This window comes from Pseudophryne corroboree, chromosome 4 (genome assembly GCF_028390025.1).
Source record: "Pseudophryne corroboree isolate aPseCor3 chromosome 4, aPseCor3.hap2, whole genome shotgun sequence".
NCBI classification, from domain to species: Eukaryota; Metazoa; Chordata; class Amphibia; order Anura; family Myobatrachidae; genus Pseudophryne; species Pseudophryne corroboree.
Window position 1 is genome coordinate 193,839,040 of NC_086447.1, and position 19,842 is coordinate 193,858,881.

The following is a 19,842-nucleotide window of genomic DNA, read 5'->3' on the forward strand; positions in this document are numbered from 1 at the left end:
CTGTTATCAAGGCAATTACTCACCCATGTACAAATAGTGTTTCCTATACCAAGCTGCCTTAATTTGAAAATCAGCCTCACTGTGTAGAAAGCTTTTGCAAAATCAAGATAGAACACATCAACTGCGTTACCCTGGTCAAGATTGTCGCTTATTGTCTCATAGAAGCTAATCAAATTAGTTTGACATGACCTATTTCTCACAAAACCATGCTGGTTCTTAATAGCATGGGAGTTCTCCAAGTACTCCTATATGCTATCCCTTAGTATACTTTCCAAAAGTTCACCCACTATTGATGTCAGACTACCCGGTTTATAGTTACCAGGATGGAGTTTAATGCCCTTTTTAAATATTGGGACTACCTCTGCTACACGCAAATTCTTTGGTACCATGCCTGATGCAAGTGAATCAGTGAAAATCAGAACCAGTGGCCTTGCTATTTTAGCGTTTAGCTCCATTAGAACCCTAGAATTAAGTCCATCTGGACCAGGAGATTTATTAATCTTAATTTTTTTTTAATCGCTCAGACATATAAGTATTAAGCAACGGGCCTTTAACATTACTATTATTATTGTTACTTACTAATCCCACCATCTGATCCTCTCTAGTAAACACTGATGAAAAAAATGTGTTCTATATTTCAGCTTTTTCTTTGTAATAATTTATTAAGAATCCCAGTTCACTTTTTAATGGTCCTATATTTTGTTTTTTTAGCCTCTTGCCATTTACGTATTTACAGAATTTTTTAGGGTTAGTTTAACTCTCCTTAGCGATTTGCTTTTCGTTTTCTATTTTAGCTGCCCTGATTTCCTTTTTGCATTACATTTCCCTAGTACTTGGATTTAACGATCTCTAATTATTTACACTAATGTCATTTGCATAACATTGTCATTATTGTCATCTACCTCCACTTTCCTAATTTTTTTTTTTACAAACATCACGTTTCCTATCCACTATGTCTTATTACCACACATGAGGATCATCTTTTAATGCAATTTGTATACTGTAATTGCTATTTTCTGTGTCTCATCACTACTGACCCCCAAAATGCCTCTGGGATAAGTTTTTACATTAAACATATCTAAAACAATTTGACCCCATAGAGAGTCCAGCAACAAATGGCCCAGGCTTTGTTCTAGTCTACCCAGGTGGAGGGTGGTATGTTTGTAGAGAGTAGAATACTTCCACACTAGGAGAGTGGCTATGTGAGCCCTGTAGTACTGTAAGTGGTGGTCTTCAGTATGCCGACTGTCGGGATCCCAGCGCACAGTATAACGGCGCCGGAATCCCGACAGCCGGCATACCGACACTTTCTCTCCCTCGTGGGGGTCCACGACCCCCCTGGTGGAAGAATAAAATAGCGTGGTGCGCGTAGCACGCCACCGTGCCCGCAACGTGGCGAGTGTAGCGAGCCCGCAAGGGGCTCATTTGCGCTCGCCACACTGTCGGTATGCCGCCGTTCAGGCTCCCGGCGCCGGTATGCTGGTCGCCAGGTGCCTGGCCGCCGGCATACCATACTACACCCCTGTAAGTACCTTGCATATTGTAAGTGCACTCAAATAAGCACACATAAGCAATGAAAAAATGTGACACTAAATAAAAACAGCCCCAATGTCTGCTTACACTAGAAACAAAGTGGTTATTATGTCTACTATGTTGTATACCACTATTATTTTTGCTCTCACAGGCACTTGGAACACAGTCCTGGCTTGTATGGGGCCATCGGTCAGGATGAGATGACTCTTTCTCAGTGTGTAGGCTCCCTGATATCTTGTTCCTTGTTATTTTTACTGGAGACATCTTGCCACTGAGATTCCCTTTATAAAAAGAAAGAGAGAAGTAGTTAGGTTGCCCAGTTCCTGCATGAGGTCTAATCATTGGTGTATCTATGATAGGACCACGCCGCACACCCTGCACTCATTTAAGTACACTCACATCTATGGCGTCCCATATCCGTACTGGTGCCATGTTACTGGAGCAGGGCCATAACGAGGGAGGGGGGGTGGGCATGCGCCTTGGGCAGAGGATTTGAGGGGGCACAGAGCTCTCATCCCGCAGTCTCCATCAGCCCAGGATGCATTACCACCCCCCTCCCCTCCGTCAGGCTGGTGAGGGCACTGTATTGATAGCGGAGCAAACAATCAATCCCATGCTGTGCGCACAGCGCAAGACCAGCAGTGTGAATCAGTCTGCCAACAAGTACTCCAGCACACAGCTGCAGCCCCGGCACTGAGGACAGACTGAGCAGGTAGTCTAACAGCTGCAAACAAGGAACACCGCAGTCAGCTACTGCCAACCCGCAAGGATAGTGGATGAGAGAAAGCGCCGGGATGCGTATTCTCCCCTAACCCTGCTGGTCACAGTGACAATTAACCACTTGCCTGGCATGGTCGCAGCAGATGCGACCACACCAGGCAGTGTTTTATCTCACCTGGTCGCACAGGATGCGACCAGTCAGATAAACAGTGCTAGCAGCGGCAGGAAGGGAAACTTGCCTCCCTGCACCCTCCCCACATTGTTGCTGTGCTGCCAACAATTGCTGATCGGTCAGCGCGGCAGGATTCACCCCCCCTTACAACGGCTGCAGACAAAGGGGGTCATTCCGAGTTGTTCGCTCGCAAGCTGCTTTTAGCAGCTTTGCACACGCTAAGCCGCCGCCTACTGGGAGTGAATCTTAGCTTATCAAAATTGCGAACGAAAGCTTAGCAAAATTGCGATTAGACACTTCTTAGCAGTTTCTGAGTAGCTTCAAACTTACTCGGCATCTGCGATCAGTTCAGTGCTTGTCGTTCCTGGTTTGACATCATAAACACACCCAACGTTCGCCCAGACACTGCTCCGTTTCTCCAGCCACTCCCGCGTTTTTCCCAGAAACGGTAGCGTTTTTTCACACACTCCCATAAAACGACCAGTTTCCGCCCAGAAACACCCACTTCCTGTCAATCACATTACGATCACCAGAACGAAGAAAAAACATTGTAATGCCGTGAGTAAAATACCTAACTGCATAGCAGATTTACTTGACGCAGTCGCAGTGCGAACATTGCGCATGCGCAGTTAGCGGAAAATCGCTGCGATGCGAAGAAAAATACAGAGCGAACAACTCAGAATGACCCCCAATAGCAGCTGCTGGGGAATTGTAAAACAACCCATCCAAGCCCCCCCCCCCACCCCCCCCCCCCCCCCCCCACCCCTGTGTACCTGGCGGCTGCCCGGACTCTAAAAGGTAGAATTGCGATGGTTGCAATGTTACCGATGTTCCGATGGTCGCAATGTTCCTGAACGTTGTTTCAATGTTTGAAAAAAAAAGATTATAAATAAAAATAAGAATTTACTTACCGATAATTCTATTTCTCGTAGTCCGTAGTGGATGCTGGGGACTCCGTCAGGACCATGGGGAATAGCGGCTCCGCAGGAGACAGGGCACAAAAGTAAAAGCTTTAGGATCAGGTGGTGTGCACTGGCTCCTCCCCCTATGACCCTCCTCCAAGCCTCAGTTAGGATACTGTGCCCGGACGAGCGTACACAATAAGGAAGGATTTTGAATCCCGGGTAAGACTCATACCAGCCACACCAATCACACTGTACAACCTGTGATCTGAACCCAGTTAACAGCATGATAACAGCGGAGCCTCTGAAAAGATGGCTCACAACAATAATAACCCGATTTTTGTAACAATAACTATGTACAAGTATTGCAGACAATCCGCACTTGGGATGGGCGCCCAGCATCCACTACGGACTACGAGAAATAGAATTATCGGTAAGTAAATTCTTATTTTCTCTGACGTCCTAAGTGGATGCTGGGGACTCCGTCAGGACCATGGGGATTATACCAAAGCTCCCAAACGGGCGGGAGAGTGCGGATGACTCTGCAGCACCGAGTGAGAGAACTCCAGGTCCTCCTCAGCCAGGGTGTGCCCCTGACCAAGTAGCAGCTCGGCAAAGTTGTAAAGCCGAGACCCCTCGGGCAGCCGCCCAAGATGAGCCCACCTTCCTTGTGGAATGGGCATTTACATATTTTGGCTGTGGCAGGCCTGCCACAGAATGTGCAAGCTGAATTGTACTACACATCCAACTAGCAATCGTCTGCTTAGAAGCAAGAGCACCCAGTTTGTTGGGTGCATACAGGATAACAGCAAGTCAGTTTTCAAGACTCCAGCCGTCCTGAAAACCTATATTTTCAGGGCCCTGACAACATCTAGCAACTTGGAGTCCTCCAAGTCCCTAGTAGCCGCAGGTACCACAATAAGCTGGTTCAGGTGAAACGCTGATACCACCTTAGGGAGAAACTGGGGACGAGTCCGCAGCTCTGCCCTGTCCGAATGGACAATCAGATATGGGCTTTTGTGAGACAAAGCCGCCAATTCTGACACTCGCCTGGCCGAGGCCAGGGCGAACATCATGGTCACTTTCCATGTGAGATATTTCAAATCCACAGATTTGAGCGGTTTAAACCAATGTGATTTGAGGAATCCCAGAACTACGTTGAGATCCCACAGTGCCACTGGAGGCACAAAAGGGGGTTGTATATGCAGTACTCCCTTGACAAACTTCTGGACTTCAGGAACTGAAGCCAATTCTTTCTGGAAGAAAATCGACAGGGCCGAAATTTGAACCTTAATGGACCCCAATTTGAGGCCAATAGACACTCCTGTTTGCAGGAAATGCAGGAATCGACCGAGTTGAAATTTCTTCGTGGGGCCTTCCTGGCCTCACACCACGCAACATATTTTCGCCACATGTGGTGATAATGTTGTGCGGTCACCTCCTTCCTGGCTTTGACCAGGGTAGGAATGACCTCTTCCGGAATGCCTTTTTCCCTTAGGATCCGGCGTTCAACCGCCATGCCGTCAAACGCAGCCGCGGTAAGTCTTGGAACAGACATGGTACTTGCTGAAGCAAGTCCCTTCTTAGCGGCAGAGGCCATGAGTCCTCTGTGAGCATCTCTTGAAGTTCCGGGTACCAAGTCCTTCTTGGCCAATCCGGAGCCACGAGTATAGTTCTTACTCCTCTACGTCTTATAATTCTCAGTACCTTAGGTATGAGAAGCAGAGGAGGGAACACATACACCGACTGGTACACCCACGGTGTTACCAGAACGTCCACAGCTATTGCCTGAGGGTCTCTTGACCTGGCGCAATACCTGTCCAGTTTTTTGTTCAGGCGGGACGCCATCATGTCCACCTTTGGTCTTTCCCAACGGTTCACAATCATGTGGAAGACTTCCCGATGAAGTCCCCACTCTCCCGGGTGGAGGTCGTGCTGAGGAAGTCTGCTTCCCAGTTGTCCACTCCCGGAATGAACACTGCTGACAGTGCTATCACATGATTTTCCGCCCAGCGAAGAATCCTTGCAGTTTCAGCCATTGTCCTCCTGCTTCTTGTGCCGCCCTGTCTGTTTACGTGGGCGACTGCCGTGATGTTGTCCCACTGGATCAATACCGGCTGACCTTGAAGCAGAGGTCTTGCTTAGCTTAGAGCATTGTAAATTGCTCTTAGCTCCAGTATATTTATGTGGAGAGAAGTATCCAGACTTGATCACACTCCCTGGAAATTTTTTCCTTGTGTGACTGCTCCCCAGCCTTTCAGGCTGGCATCCGTGGTCACCAGGACCCAGTCCTGAATGCCGAATCTGTGGCTCTTTAGTAGATGAGCACTCTGCAGCCACCACAGAAGAGACACCCTTGTCCTTGGAGACAGGGTTATCCGCTGATGCATCTGAAGATGCGATCCGGACCATTTTCCCAGCAGATCCCACTGAAAAGTTCTTGCGTGAAATCTGCCGAATGGAATCGCTTCGTAAGAAGCCACCATTTTTCCCAGGACCCTTGTGCAATGATGCACTGACACTTTTCCTGGTTTTAGGAGGTTCCTGACTAGCTCGGATAACTCCCTGGCTTTCTCCTCCGGGAGAAACACCTTTTTCTGGACTGTGTCCAGAATCATCCCTAGGAACAGCAGACGTGTCGTCGGAGACAGCTGCGATTTTGGAATATTTAGAATCCACCCGTGCTGTCGTAGAACTACTTGAGATAGTGCTACTCCGACCTCCAACTGTTCTCTGGACCTTGCCCTTATCAGGAGATCGTCCAAGTAAGGGATAATTAAGACGCCTTTTCTTTGAAGAAGAATCATAATTTCGGCCATTACCTTGGTAAAGACCCGGGGTGCCGTGGACAATCCAAACGGCAGCGTCTGAAACTGACAGTGACAGTTTTGTACCACGAACCTGAGGTACCCTTGGTGAGAAGGGCAATTGGGACATGGAGGTAAGCATCCTTGATGTCCAGGGACACCATATAGTCCCCTTCTTCCTGGTTCGCTATCACTGCTCTGAGTGACTCCATCTTGATTTGAACCTTTGTATGTAAGTGTTCAAATATTTCAGATTTAGAATAGGTCTCACCGAGCCGTCTGGCTTCAGTACCACAATATAGTGTGGAATAATACCCCTTTCCTTGTTGTAGGAGGGGTACTTTGATTATCACCTGCTGGGAATACAGCTTGTGAATTGTTTCCAATACTGCCACCCTGTCGGAGGGAGACGTTGGTAAAGCAAACTTCAGGAACCTGCGAGGGGGAGACGTCTCGAATTTCCAATCTGTACCCCTGGGATACTACTTGTAGGATCCAGGGGTCCACTTGCGAGTGAGCCCACTGCGTGCTGAAACTCTTGAGACGACCCCCCACCGCACCTGTTTGTACGGCCCCAGCGTCATGCTGAGGACTTGGCAGAAGCGGTGGAAGGCTTCTGTTCCTGGGAATGGGCTGCCTGCTGCAGTCTTCTTCCATTATGGGGACGAAAGGACTGAGGCTGAAAAGACGATGTCTTTTTCTGCTGAGATGTGACTTGGGGTAAAAAAGGTGGATTTTCCAGCTGTTGCCGTGGCCACCAGATCCGATGGACCGACCCCAAATAACTCCTCCCCTTTATACGGCAATACTTCCATGTGCCGTTTGGAATCTGCATCACCTGACCACTGTCGTGTCCATAAACATCTTCTGGCAGATATGGACATCGCACTTACTCTTGATGCCAGAGTGCAAATATCCCTCTGTGCATCTCGCATATATAGAAATGCATCCTTTAAATGCTCTATAGTCAATAAAACTGTCCCTGTCAAGGGTATCAATATTTCCAGTCAGGGAATCCGACCAAGCCACCCCAGCGCTGCCCATCCAGGCTGAGGCGATCGCTGGTCGCAGTATAACACCAGTATGTGTGTATATACTTTTTAGGATATTTTCCAGCCTCCTATCAGTTGGCTCCTTGAGGGCGGCCGTATCTGGAGACGGTAACGCCACTTGTTTTGATAAGCGTGTGAGCGCCTTATCCACCCTAAGGGGTGTTTCCCAACGCGCCATAACTTCTGGCGGGAAAGGGTATACCGCCAATAATTTTCTATCGGGGGAAACCCACGCATAATCACACACTTCATTTAATTTATCTGATTCAGGAAAAACCACATGTAGTTTTTTCACACTCCACATAATACCCTTTTTTGTGGTACTTGTAGTATCAGAAATATGTAACATCTCCTTCATTGCCCTTAACAAGTAACGTGTGGCCCTAAAGGAAAATACGTTTGTTTCTTCACCGTCGACACTGGAGTCAGTGTCCGTGTCTGTGTCTGTGTCGACCGACTGAGGTAAAAGGACGTTTTAACGCCCCTGACGGTGTTTGAGACGCCTGGACAGGTACTAATTGGTTTGCCGGCCGTCTCATGTCGTCAACCGACCTTGCAGCGTGTTGACATTATCACGTAATTCCTTAAATAAGCCATCCCTTCCGGTGTCGACTCCCTAGAGAGTGACATCACCATTACAGGCAATTGCTCCGCCTCCTCACCAACATCGTCCTCATACATGTCGACACACACGTACCGACACACAGCACACACACAGGGAATGCTCTGATAGAGGACAGGACCCCACTAGCCCTTTGGGGAGACAGAGGGAGAGTTTGCCAGCACACACCAAAAACGCTATAATTATACAGGGACAACCTTTATATAAGTGTTTTTCCCTTATAGCATTTTAATATATATAGTCATATCGCCAAATCAGTGCCCCCCCTCTCTGTTTTAACCCTGTTTCTGTAGTGCAGTGCAGGGGAGAGCCTGGGAGCCTTCCCACCAGCATTTCTGTGAGGGAAAATGGCGCTGTGTGCTGAGGAGAATAGGCCCCGCCCCCTTTTCGGCGGGCTTCTTCTCCCGTTTTTCTGAGACCTGGCAGGGGTTAAATACATCCATATAGCCCCCAGGGGCTATATGTGATGTATTTTTAGCCAGAATAAGGTACTATCATTGCTGCCCAGGGCGCCCCCCCCAACGCCCTGCACCCTCAGTGACCGCTGCTATGAAGTGTGCTGACAACAATGGCGCACAGCTGCAGTGCTGTGCGCTACCTTATGAAGACTGAAAAGTCTTCTGCCGCCGGTTTCTGGACCTCTTCACTTTTCGGCATCTGCAAGGGGGTCGGCGGCGCGGCTCCGGGACGAACCCCAGGGTGAGACCTGTGTTCCGACTCCCTCTGGAGCTAATGGTGTCCAGTAGCCTAAGAAGCCAATCCATCCTGCACGCAGGTGAGTTCACTTCTCTCCCCTAAGTCCCTCGATGCAGTGAGCCTGTTGCCAGCAGGACTCACTGAAAATAAAAAAACCTAACAAAACTTTTACTCTAAGCAGCTCTTTAGGAGAGCCACCTAGATTGCACCCTTCTCGGCCGGGCACAAAAATCTAACTGAGGCTTGGAGGAGGGTCATAGGGGGAGGAGCCAGTGCACACCACCTGATCCTAAAGCTTTTACTTTTGTGCCCTGTCTCCTGCGGAGCCGCTATTCCCCATGGTCCTGACGGAGTCCCCAGCATCCACTTAGGACGTCAGAGAAAATAATGTGTGTTTTTAAACTAAAATAATTTTGCATAGGGTTAAATTCATGTTCTTCACCTAGTACACTCATAAAAAACCCAGACAATTTCTGAGAGGTTTTTTGGGGAAAAAATTGTCAGTTAAGTGGTTAATAGAAGCGATGTGTCTTAACACAGACACCACAACAAACACATGGGGCCAAATGTAATAGAGTGAGAGTTTCAGAAAATGAGATTTGGTAAGGTTTTTCAGGGGTTTTTTTTAAGTGGCAATTATTTACACTGCAAAACCAGGTTGATCTTGCTGTGTAAATGATTGCCACTTTTAAAAAAACTGCAAAACCTTACCAAATCTCTCATTTTCTGAAACTCTCACTCCAGTACATTTGGCCCATAGAATCAGCACAATTACTGTGCTAATCAATAGTGACATTTCGCCTTATGTGGACTTGGACATTATACGTGTACTGTGGCTATGTCAACCTTTTACCAGCTGCTGTCATACTCTGTGCTGTGGTCTGTAGCACAATGCCAGGTGGGTATTCATCAGCGATGACTGAGAGGTGGCTACAAATACATGCAAATATGGGGCCTAATTCAGGCTGGAATGCTGCAGCGGCAGCATTTGCAGTTCGATGCCCAGTGTAGTGTGCGCACGCGCAGAAGCTGCACTGCATGTGTGCACACAGTTAGATGCAGTAGCATCTCACTTGTACGATCGCCTCTGCCTGATTGGCAGGCAGAGGCGGTTGTGGGGCGGGAGGGGGCATGTTGGCGGTGTTAGGGGGCGAGGTCCCGACAATGCAGGCGTGTCCGAACTGTTTTCAGGGCAGGCTACGGTGGCTGCATGACGTCACGCGCAGCTGCTGCAACCCTAAACATGGTGGGTAGCCACCTGCCTTCACAGCTAGGTTGCCTAGGCAGGGAGCTACTCGGCAGGTGCGAAACCATTGCTGCTGTGGGATGTTTTTGCACGTCTGCAAGGTGGTGGAGGAGAGGGGGCTAGGGCCTAGCATGCGGGAGGAGTAGATTTGTGCTGGGCGCCCCAATGCAAGTCAGAGATTTTGATCATAGATGTGCGTTTTATCGCACATCTACGATATGAGTTTCAGAACTCCACTTATTAGCTACAAAAAACCTGATGTTGGCAGGCAAGAGCTGAAACACAGCCTGAGCTATTTGCTTGTCACTAAGGGCAAAAATTTAATAAATAATGAAAAATAACAATATCCCCTCCCTTTCAACAGCGGCCCAGCCTGCGCATAATTGGTCTGATCTTCTGGGATAGGGATTTCGCTAAGAAATTGATCAGACTGCGTCATCTGTAGAGTTCTGACCCAATGCTGAGTAGCCATTGGCTACCAATATAATGTAGTGCGAATATAGTGCATGTACTATGAGTGTAGCACTACAAGTACCAGTTGCACATGAAGTACTAGTGCATACTCACTGGTAGTGGCCCAAGTGTGCACTGCATGTGTGGCCCCGCTAATAAATTAAAAACGACTGCCCCAATATCAAATAAATAAATAATGATCCCACTATTGAATAATTAACCCACTATCAAATAAATAATGCCCCCATAACAAATTATGGTATTGAGCTTATTTTATATCTTGTCCAGTGCTCCATGTGAGCGGCCTCCTGGTTTTCTGTTCTCTTCCCACTTCTCCTCATTCGGAAAAGTCAGAACAAGTCTTACTGGGACCGCCCTCACAGCGTATACATATTATGTTTCACTATCATTGTAATTATGGGCCTGATTCAGAGGTGAATGCACAGCAATATGAATATATGTAATGCAGCAGAAAGTGTCTCCTCCTGGTATTGTACATCCTATTGGATCATCTGTGAGACCATCAGCCATCGGAGTATCCCTGAGGTTACTCACATTGGCACTCTCCGCTCCATAGCTGAGGCCAGGAAGACTACATAGAAAGACACAGAACCTGACCTCAGCACTCCTAGAAAACATGGGCGCAAACCACCTTCTATCTAATTACCATCCATATTTTTAATTACACTGATTTAAGATAATTTATCATAATGTATAAAGTTATTTTGTGTGCCTATAACAAACAACATTCCCACTATTTTATTCTTGTTCTTAAATCCACAAACCCCTGCTGGGATAAGGTTATATGCCACACCGCCTGGTACAATACATATAAATCAAGGAAGTCTGGAACAACTCAGGGCATCACAGTATAACTTCTTCCAGTGTAAGTAGGCGGAGGATTGTCTCATGGTGGTAGCACAATGCTTCCATGCTAGGAGACTGCATAGGTGAGCTCTTTACTACTGTAAGTGCATTCAAATGAGCTCACATAGAAATGTGCATGTGACATTATGACACTGATAACTAAAGACAGCCCGAATAGTCGGCTTACAGTCCTCTGCTTTACTGTAGAAATGAGGTAAGTACTGCCACTAATTATAGCTGTAGTTCTCATATATACAGTACTTGGATCATAATCCCGACTTGTACGAGCCGTTTGGTCAGGCTGGGATGACTCTCTCTCGGGGCGGAGAGGCTTTGATGGTTGTCTCCTTGTTCCTTTGGTTGGGGACATCTTGTCACTGACCTTCCCTTTTAAAACAAAGAGAAGTAGTTAAGGTGCACAGTTCCTGAATGAGATGTAACGATGGCATCCTTCTGCATACACCTGTGACATTAGCTCATTCTATCCCAGGATACTTTCTATGTGAAGCCAACATGTAGCTCTGCTGCTGTTGCTCAGTTATAACTCCCAGTACGTGTGCTGTAGGAATTTGATGGGAGATTGACAACAAGCTGCATTGTTTATACATTTTGCGTGCATACGCTGAGCCAGTTTGCGCATTTTACACTATGAAAACCAGTGTATTTCCTAATCAGCCATTATGTTGCCAGACCAAGGTGATAAAATGACTTTTGCTCTTTTAAATACTGCATTCTGCTGTATTGTAGAGCGTGCATTAAAGTTCACATGATTATACACCATCCAATGGTTGTACATACTATTGTATACTGTAATACTGTAACTCAAAACAACTAAAAGTAACAGTGGACAGTATAACCAAATGGTACGGTCCACTAGACGCTGTATCACTTGATTGAACACTGATCACAACCACTGATCACAACACCAAACAAAGGGGTGAACTGCCCAAATGTTGGTAGATGCAGATTTGAAAGCTAACATATGGTGAAACACATCTGTACAGAAAGAAACCTGCCACCTAAATGTTATTTCTATCTTATGTACCTCTTTATTTATTTACATATCTATACAGTATGTCCTGAACTTATGTATTTCCCTTTTCCAAATTTCATTATTCCTTTGTATGACATATTCATTCATTGTTTTCCTTTTCCATATAGATCCATCTGGCTACTTATCAGCTCCACCACTGTTTGCCCTGTAGGGCTAACCTCCCAGCGTATACATTACATTTCCCTAGTACTTGGATATAACGCTCTCTAATTATTTACACTAATGTCATTTGCATAACATTGTCATTATTGTCATCTACCCTCACTTTCCCAATTTTTTTTTTACAAACATCACGTTTCCTATCCACTATGTCTTATTACCACACACGAGGATCATCTTCTTTTAACGCAATTTGTATCATTTCTATTTTCTGTGTCTCATCACTAACGACCCCCAAAATACCCCTGGGAAAGTTTTTACATCCAACATATCTAAAACAATGTGACCCCATAGAGAGTCCAGCAACACATGGCCCAGGCTTTGTTCTAGTCTACCTAGGTGGAGGGTGGTGTGTTTGTAGAGAGTAGAATTACAACTGTTACTCCTACTGGTACTTGGGACACAGTCCTGACTTGTGTGGGCCCATCGGTCAGGTTGAGATGACTCTTTCTCAGTGTGTAGGCTCCTTGATATCTTGTCCCTTGTTATTTTTACTGGAGACATCTTGCCACTGAGATTCCCTTTATAAAAAAAAAGAAAAAAGAGAGAAGTAGTTACGTTGCACAGTTCCTGCATGGGTTCTAATCATTGGTGTATCTATGATGGCACCACACCGCACACCCTGCATTCATTTAATTATACTCACCTCTCTGGAGTCCCATGTCCGCACTGGTGCCATGTTCCTGGAGACCTGCACATGTGCAGTGGTCTCTAGCACAATGCCAGGTGGGTATTCATTGGGGATGACTGGGAGGTGGCTACAAATACATGCAAATATGGGGCCTAATTCAGACTGGAACGCTGCAGCGGCAGCATTTGCAGTCTGATGCCCGGTGTAGTGTGTGCACTGCACGCGCAGAAGCTGCACTGCGTGTGCGTACACAGTGAGATGCGACGGCATCTCACTTGTGCGATCGCCTCTCCCTGATTGACAGGCAGAGGCAGTCGCGGGGAGGTGGGTATTCATCTGCGGTGACTGGGAGGTGATGACAAATACATGCAAATATAGTCCGCTCAGTGGACGTGCCATGTCATTATAGTGACTGCACATATAGATGTACAGATGTAGGCATAGGAGGCCATAGTCAGGTGGAGAAACTGTACCTGCTATAGGATAGGTGCAAGTTCTGATGGTGCGCCCACTGGTGGCATTTAAGGAGCTCCAATCGGTATCACTGAGTATACAGACACTGAAAGTGGGCATCTCAGTTTTTGCACATTCGGCCTTGCATATGTACACAAAGGAAGTAATAGGCAGAGGCATTTGCATAAAGTCACAGATAGGCAACTTAGAATAACTGACCTATACAGGTATAATCGCTGGTCTGCATGAGCCGGATTTGTCTGCACATACTCTTACTGAACTGTGCGATACTGGGGTGGGAACAGGTGAGCTAACACAGGTAAAGCTCAGTGAGGGTGTGTTTATGCAAATGTTGATCATGCAGATCAGCATGTAATGAAAATAAGCCTTTTAGGAGGCTATCTTCTGCACCTGGTATACGGCAGTATATGCTACTGCTGCTGCTAGCTAGTAGCAAATCAGATGCATATTCTGCAGAAGCAGCCATGTGATTGCCATAGCGACTATCTTTGGACTATTGCTGACTAACTAGAGAGTCCGATTGTAGTGTCTACTTCAGAGACTACATTCAGATACACTGAATTGTATTTATTATATTGCAAATCGCCACATTTTACAATTTTTCTGCAGGATAAAACGTTTTCTGGAAATACTACACTAAGGGGGTAATTCTGAGTTGATCGCAGCAGCAAGTTTGTTAGCAATTGGGCAAAACCATGTGCACTGCAGGGGGGGCAGATTTAACATGTGCAGAGAGAGTTAGATTTGGGTGGGTTATTTTGTTTCTGTGCAGGGTAAATACTGGCTGCTTTATTTTTACACTGCAATTTAGATTTCAGGTTGAGTACACCCCACCCAAATCTAACTCTCACTGCACGTTACATCTGCCCCTCCTGCAGTGCACATGGTTTTGCCCAATTTTTAACAAAAATCCTGCTGCGATCAACTTGGAATTACCCCCTATGGTGGCCCGCTGTGGTTTATGAGGTGAATTCACGCAGTATGAGGATCACCTCATGTATGAGTATTGTTGTCAAGCCACAATTGATTTATCTTTCATGTACATGTATATCTTTTAGATAGGAATCTATGGGCCTAATTCAGACCTCATAGCTGTTGTATGAAATCGCACAGCGGCCGATTATCGAATCACTGCACATGTGTATGCACCGCAATATGCATGTGCGAGCCCAATTAGCGACAGAATGGTGCGAAAATTTAGACGTTCGCAAGGTGATTGACAGGAAGCGGACGTTTGTGGGTGCTGATTGTCCGTTTTCTGGGAGTTTCAGGAAAAAATAAGATTTTACTCACCGGTAAATCTATTTCTCGTAGTCCGTAGTGGATGCTGGGGACTCCGTAAGGACCATGGGGAATAGACGGGCTCCGCAGGAGACTGGGCACTCTAAGAAAGAATTAGGACTACTGGTGTGCACTGGCTCCTCCCTCTATGCCCCTCCTCCAGACCTCAGTTAAGGAAACTGTGCCCGGAAGAGCTGACATTACAAGGAAAGGATTTTGGAATCCAGGGTAAGACTCATACCAGCCACACCAATCACACCGTATAACTTGTGATAACTTACCCAGTTAACAGTATGAACAATAACAGAGCATCAGACAACCTGATGCAAACATAACATAACCCTTAGTTAAGCAATAACTATATACAAGTATTGCAGAAGAAGTCCGCACTTGGGACGGGCGCCCAGCATCCACTACGGACTACGAGAAATAGATTTACCGATGAGTAAAATCTTATTTTCTCTAACGTCCTAGTGGATGCTGGGAACTCCGTAAGGACCATGGGGATTATACCAAAGCTCCCAAACGGGCGGGAGAGTGCGGATGACTCTGCAGCACCGAATGGGCAAACACAAGGTCCTCCCCAGCCAGGGTATCAAACTTGTAGAACTTTGCAAAAGTGTTTGAACCCGACCAAGTAGCTGCTCTGCAAAGCTGTAATGCCGAGACCCCTCGGGCAGCCGCCCAAGAAGAGCCCACTTTCCTTGTGGAATGGGCTTTTACTGATTTTGGATGCGACAATCCAGCCGCAGAATGAGCCTGCTGAATCGTGTTACAGATCCAGCGAGCAATAGTTTGCTTTGAAGCAGGAGCACCAAGCTTGTTGGATGCATACAGGATAAACAGCGAGTCAGTTTTCCTGACTCCAGCCATTCTGGCTACATAAATCTTCAAAGCCCTGACTACATCAAGCAACTTGGGATCCTCCAAGTCACGAGTAGCCGCAGGCACCACAATAGGTTGGTTCAAATGAAAAGATGACACTACCTTCGGCAGAAATTGTGGACGAGTCCGTAATTCTGCCCTGTCCATATGGAACACCAGATAGGGGCTTTTACATGACAAAGCCGCCAATTCTGACACACACCTAGCCGAAGCCAAGGCCAATAGCATGACCACTTTCCACGTGAGATATTTCAACTCCACGGTCTTAAGCGGCTCAAACCAGTGAGATTTCAGGAAACTCAACACCCCGTTAAGATCCCAAGGTGCCACTGGAGGCACAAAAGGGGGCTGAATATGTAGCACTCCCTTTACAAACATCTGAACTTCAGGAAGAGAAGCCAGTTCATTTTGAAAGAAAATTGATAGGGCCGAAATCTGGACCTTAATGGACCCTAATTTTAAGCCCATAGTCACTCCCGCCTGTAGTAAGTGAAGGAAACGGCCCAGCTGGAATTCCTCTGTAGGGGCCTTCCTGGCCTCACACCAAGCAACATATTTTCGCCATATACGGTGATAATGTTTTGCTGTCACGTCCTTCCTAGCCTTTATCAGCGTAGGAATAACCTCATCCGGAATGCCTTTCTCCGCTAGGATGCGGCGTTCAACCGCCATGCCGTCAAACGCAGCCGCGGTAAGTCTTGGAACAGACAGGGCCCCTTATGCAACAGATCCTGTCTGAGAGGCAGAGGCCATGGGTCCTCTGTGATAATTTCTAGCAGTTCCGGATACTAAGCCCTTCTTGGCCAATCCGGAACAATGAGTATTGTTCTCACTCCTCTTTTTCTTACGATTCTCAGTACCTTGTGTATGAGAGGAAGAGGAGGAAACACATAAACCGACTGGAACACCCACGGTGTCACTAGTGCGTCCACAGCTATCGCCTGAGGGTCTCTTGACCTGGCGCAATACCTTTGTAGCTTTTTGTTGAGGCGGGATGCCATCATGTCCACCTGTGGCAGTTCCCATCGATTTGTAAATCTGTGTGAAGACTTCTTGATGAAGTCCCCACTCTCCCGGGTGGAGGTCGTGCCTGCTGAGGAAGTCTGCTTCCCAATTGTCCACTCCCGGAATGAACACTGCTGACAGTGCTTGCACGTGATTCTCCGTCCAGCGAAGAATTCTGGTGGCTTCTGCCATCACCACCCTGCTTCTTGTGCCGCCCTGGCGGTTTACATGAGCCCCTGCGGTGATGTTGTCTGACTGAATCAGCACCAGTTGGTTGCGAAGCAGATGCTCCGCTTGACTCAGGGCGTTGTATATGGCCCTTAGTTCCAGGATATTGATGTGCAGACAAGTTTCCTGACTTGACCACAGCCCTTGGAAGTTTCTTCCCTGAGTGACTGCCCCCCATCCTCGGAGGCTTGCATCCGTGGTCACCAGGACCCAGTCCTGTATGCCGAACCTGCGGCCCTCGAGAAGGTGAGCACTCTGCAGCCATCACATAAGAGACACCCTGGCCCTGGGGGATAGGGTGATCAGCCGATGCATCTGAAGATGCGATCCGGACCACTTGTCCAACAGGTCCCACTGAAGTTCCTCGCATGGAACCTGCTGAAGGGAATGGCTTCGTATGACGCCACCATCTTTCCCAGGACTTGTGTGCATTGATGCACCGACACCTGTTTTGGTTTTAAGAGGTCTCTGACCAGAGTCACGAGCTCCTGAGCCTTCTCCGCCGGGAGAAACACCTTCTTCTGGTCCGTGTCCAGAATCATGCCCAGGAAGGGCAGACGTGTCGTAGGAATCAGCTGCGACTTTGGAATATTCAGAATACAGCTGTGCTGTTGCAACACTTCCTGAGAGTGTGCTACGCTGAACAGCAACTGCTCTCTGGACCTCGCCTTTATGAGGAGATCGTCCAAGTATGGGATAATTGTGACTCCTTGCTTTCGTAGGAGCACCATCATTTCTGCCATTACCTTGGTAAATATTCTCGGTGCCGTGGACAGACCAAACGGCAACGTCTGGAGTTGGTAATGACAGTCCTGTACCACAAATCTGAGGTACTCCTGATGAGGTGGATAAATGGGGACATGCAGGTAAGTATCCTTTATGTCAAGAGACACCATAAAATCCCCCTTTTCTCTAGGACCCAGTATACTCATGTCTCTTTGGGCATGTTTTATATATATATATATATATATATATATATATATATATATAAATCTCTTAAGACAGCATTAATATATATATATCTATATCTATATATACATATATCTATATATATCTACATACTAGGGTCTCAATCTCTGCTGATAAGGTACCTGTCCACGCTGCCCCAGCGCTATAAACCCATGCCGACACAATCGCCGGTCTGAGTAGTGTACCAGAATGTGCACGCTATCTGCAGGATCCCTGAGAATAGCTGTTACGACAGGTTACCTTTTGGGCAAACGTGACACCCTAGGGGAAGATTCCCATCGTATCCTGGCCCTAGTGGGGAAAGGATACTGCCTGAGAATTCTTTGTGGGAAACTGAAGTCTCTTGTCTGGAGATTCCCGCTCTTTTTCCTCATGAGAGGAGGGAAATTTACCTCAGCTTTCTTCCCCTGAAACATGTGTACCCTCGTGTCAGGGACAGATGAGTCATCAGTGATATGCAAATCATCTTTTATTACAATAATCATATATTGAATACTTTTCTGCCATTTTGGCTGTAACTTTGCATTATCTTAGTCGACACTGGAGTCAATCTCCGTGTCGACATCAGTGTTTATTATTTTGGATAGTGAGCATTGAGAGACTCTGAAGGTCTCTGCGACATAGGGACAGGCATGGGTAGATTTCCTGTCTGTTCTCTAATCTTTTGTGCAATAAATTCACCTTAGCACTTAATTACACATATCCAACAGGTGTCGGCATTGTCGACGGAGACACCCTCACACACACATATGTGCTCTATCTCCTCCTTAGGGGAGCCTTTTACCTCAGACATGTCGACACACACGTACCGACACATCACACACACACAGGGGATGCACTATTTGAAGACAGTTCCCCCACAAGGCCCTTTGGAGAGACAGAGAGAGAGTATGCCAGCACACACCCCAGCGCTATATGACCCAGGAATCACACAGTAACGTAGTGTTAACCCAGTAGCTGCTGTATATATTGTTTTTACGCCAATTTATGTGCCTTCCCTCTCTTTTCACCCTCTTCTTCTGCAGGGGAGAGCCTGGGGAGCTTCCTCTCAGCGGAGCTGTGGAGAGAAAATGGCGCTGGTGAGTGCTGAGGAAGAAGCCCCGCCCCCTCAGCGGCGGGCTTCTGTCCCGCGATTTTGTGTAAAATAATGGCGGGGGCTCATGCATATATACAGTGCCCAACTGTATATATGCTGCTTTTGCCAAGAGGTACCTAATTGCTGCCCAGGGCGCCCCCCCCCCCCTGCGCTCTGCACCCTACAGTGACCGGAGTGTGTGGGTTAGTGTTGGAGCAATGGCGCACAGCTGCAGTGCTGTGCGCTACCTCATATGAAGACAGGAGTCTTCTGCCGCCGATTTTGACGTCTTCTTGCTTCACCCGCCGGCTTCTGTCTTCTGGCTCTGCGAGAGGGACGGCGGCGCGGCTCCGGGAACGGACGACCAAGGTTAAGTTCCTGTGTTCGATCCCTTTGGAGCTAATGGTGTCCAGTAGCCTAAGAAGCGCAATCTAGCCGCAGTTAGTAGGTTTGCTTCTCTCCCCTCAGTCCCACGTAGCAGAGAGTCTGTTGCCAGCAGAAGCTCTCTGAAAATAAAAAACCTAACAAAATACTTTCTTATTAGCAAGCTCAGGAGAGCTCACTAAAATGCACCCAGCTCTGTCCGGGCACAGATTCTAACTGAGGTCTGGAGGAGGGGCATAGAGGGAGGAGCCAGTGCACACCAGTAGTACTAAATCTTTCTTAGAGTGCCCAGTCTCCTGCGGAGCCCGTCTATTCCCCATGGTCCTTACGGAGTCCCCAGCATCCACTAGGACGTTAGAGAAATGTAGGCGTTCCCAAGCATTTTCTGGAAGGGTGTGTGACGTCAGCTCCGGCCCCGATCAGCCTGTTTGTATCGCACTGTAGGAGTAAGTCCTGGGCTACGCACAGACTGCACTGAGTGGAAATATCATTCAGTGGTGAGTGAGTTGCAAACGGAGCTGCAGATGTCAGCTGTCTGGCGAAGTTTTCGCACGGCGTACTCATGCATTCGCACACTTGCACGGGACGGGCTTTCATTCTCTATGGGCGGCGGCTATCTGATCGCAG

General features: G+C 47.3%; 1 protein-coding gene across 11 annotated transcripts in view; it reads right to left on the bottom strand.

The window, feature by feature from the left end:
• The window catches only part of ANKMY1 (ankyrin repeat and MYND domain containing 1), a 301,516-nt gene that overhangs the window by 35,113 nt on the left and 246,561 nt on the right, over nt 1–19,842 (bottom strand). For 9 of the 11 annotated variants that reach the window (XM_063915687.1, XM_063915678.1, XM_063915679.1 and 6 more), the window contains 3 exons: nt 12,619–12,804; nt 11,332–11,457; nt 1,662–1,814 (listed from right to left, as the gene is read on the bottom strand). In XM_063915687.1, coding sequence (XP_063771757.1) covers nt 1,662–1,814; nt 11,332–11,457; nt 12,619–12,804 — 465 coding nt within the window. The remainder of the gene's footprint in view (nt 1–1,661; nt 1,815–11,331; nt 11,458–12,618; nt 12,805–19,842) is intronic. The other 2 variants (XM_063915684.1, XM_063915682.1) reach the window with 2 other exon arrangements.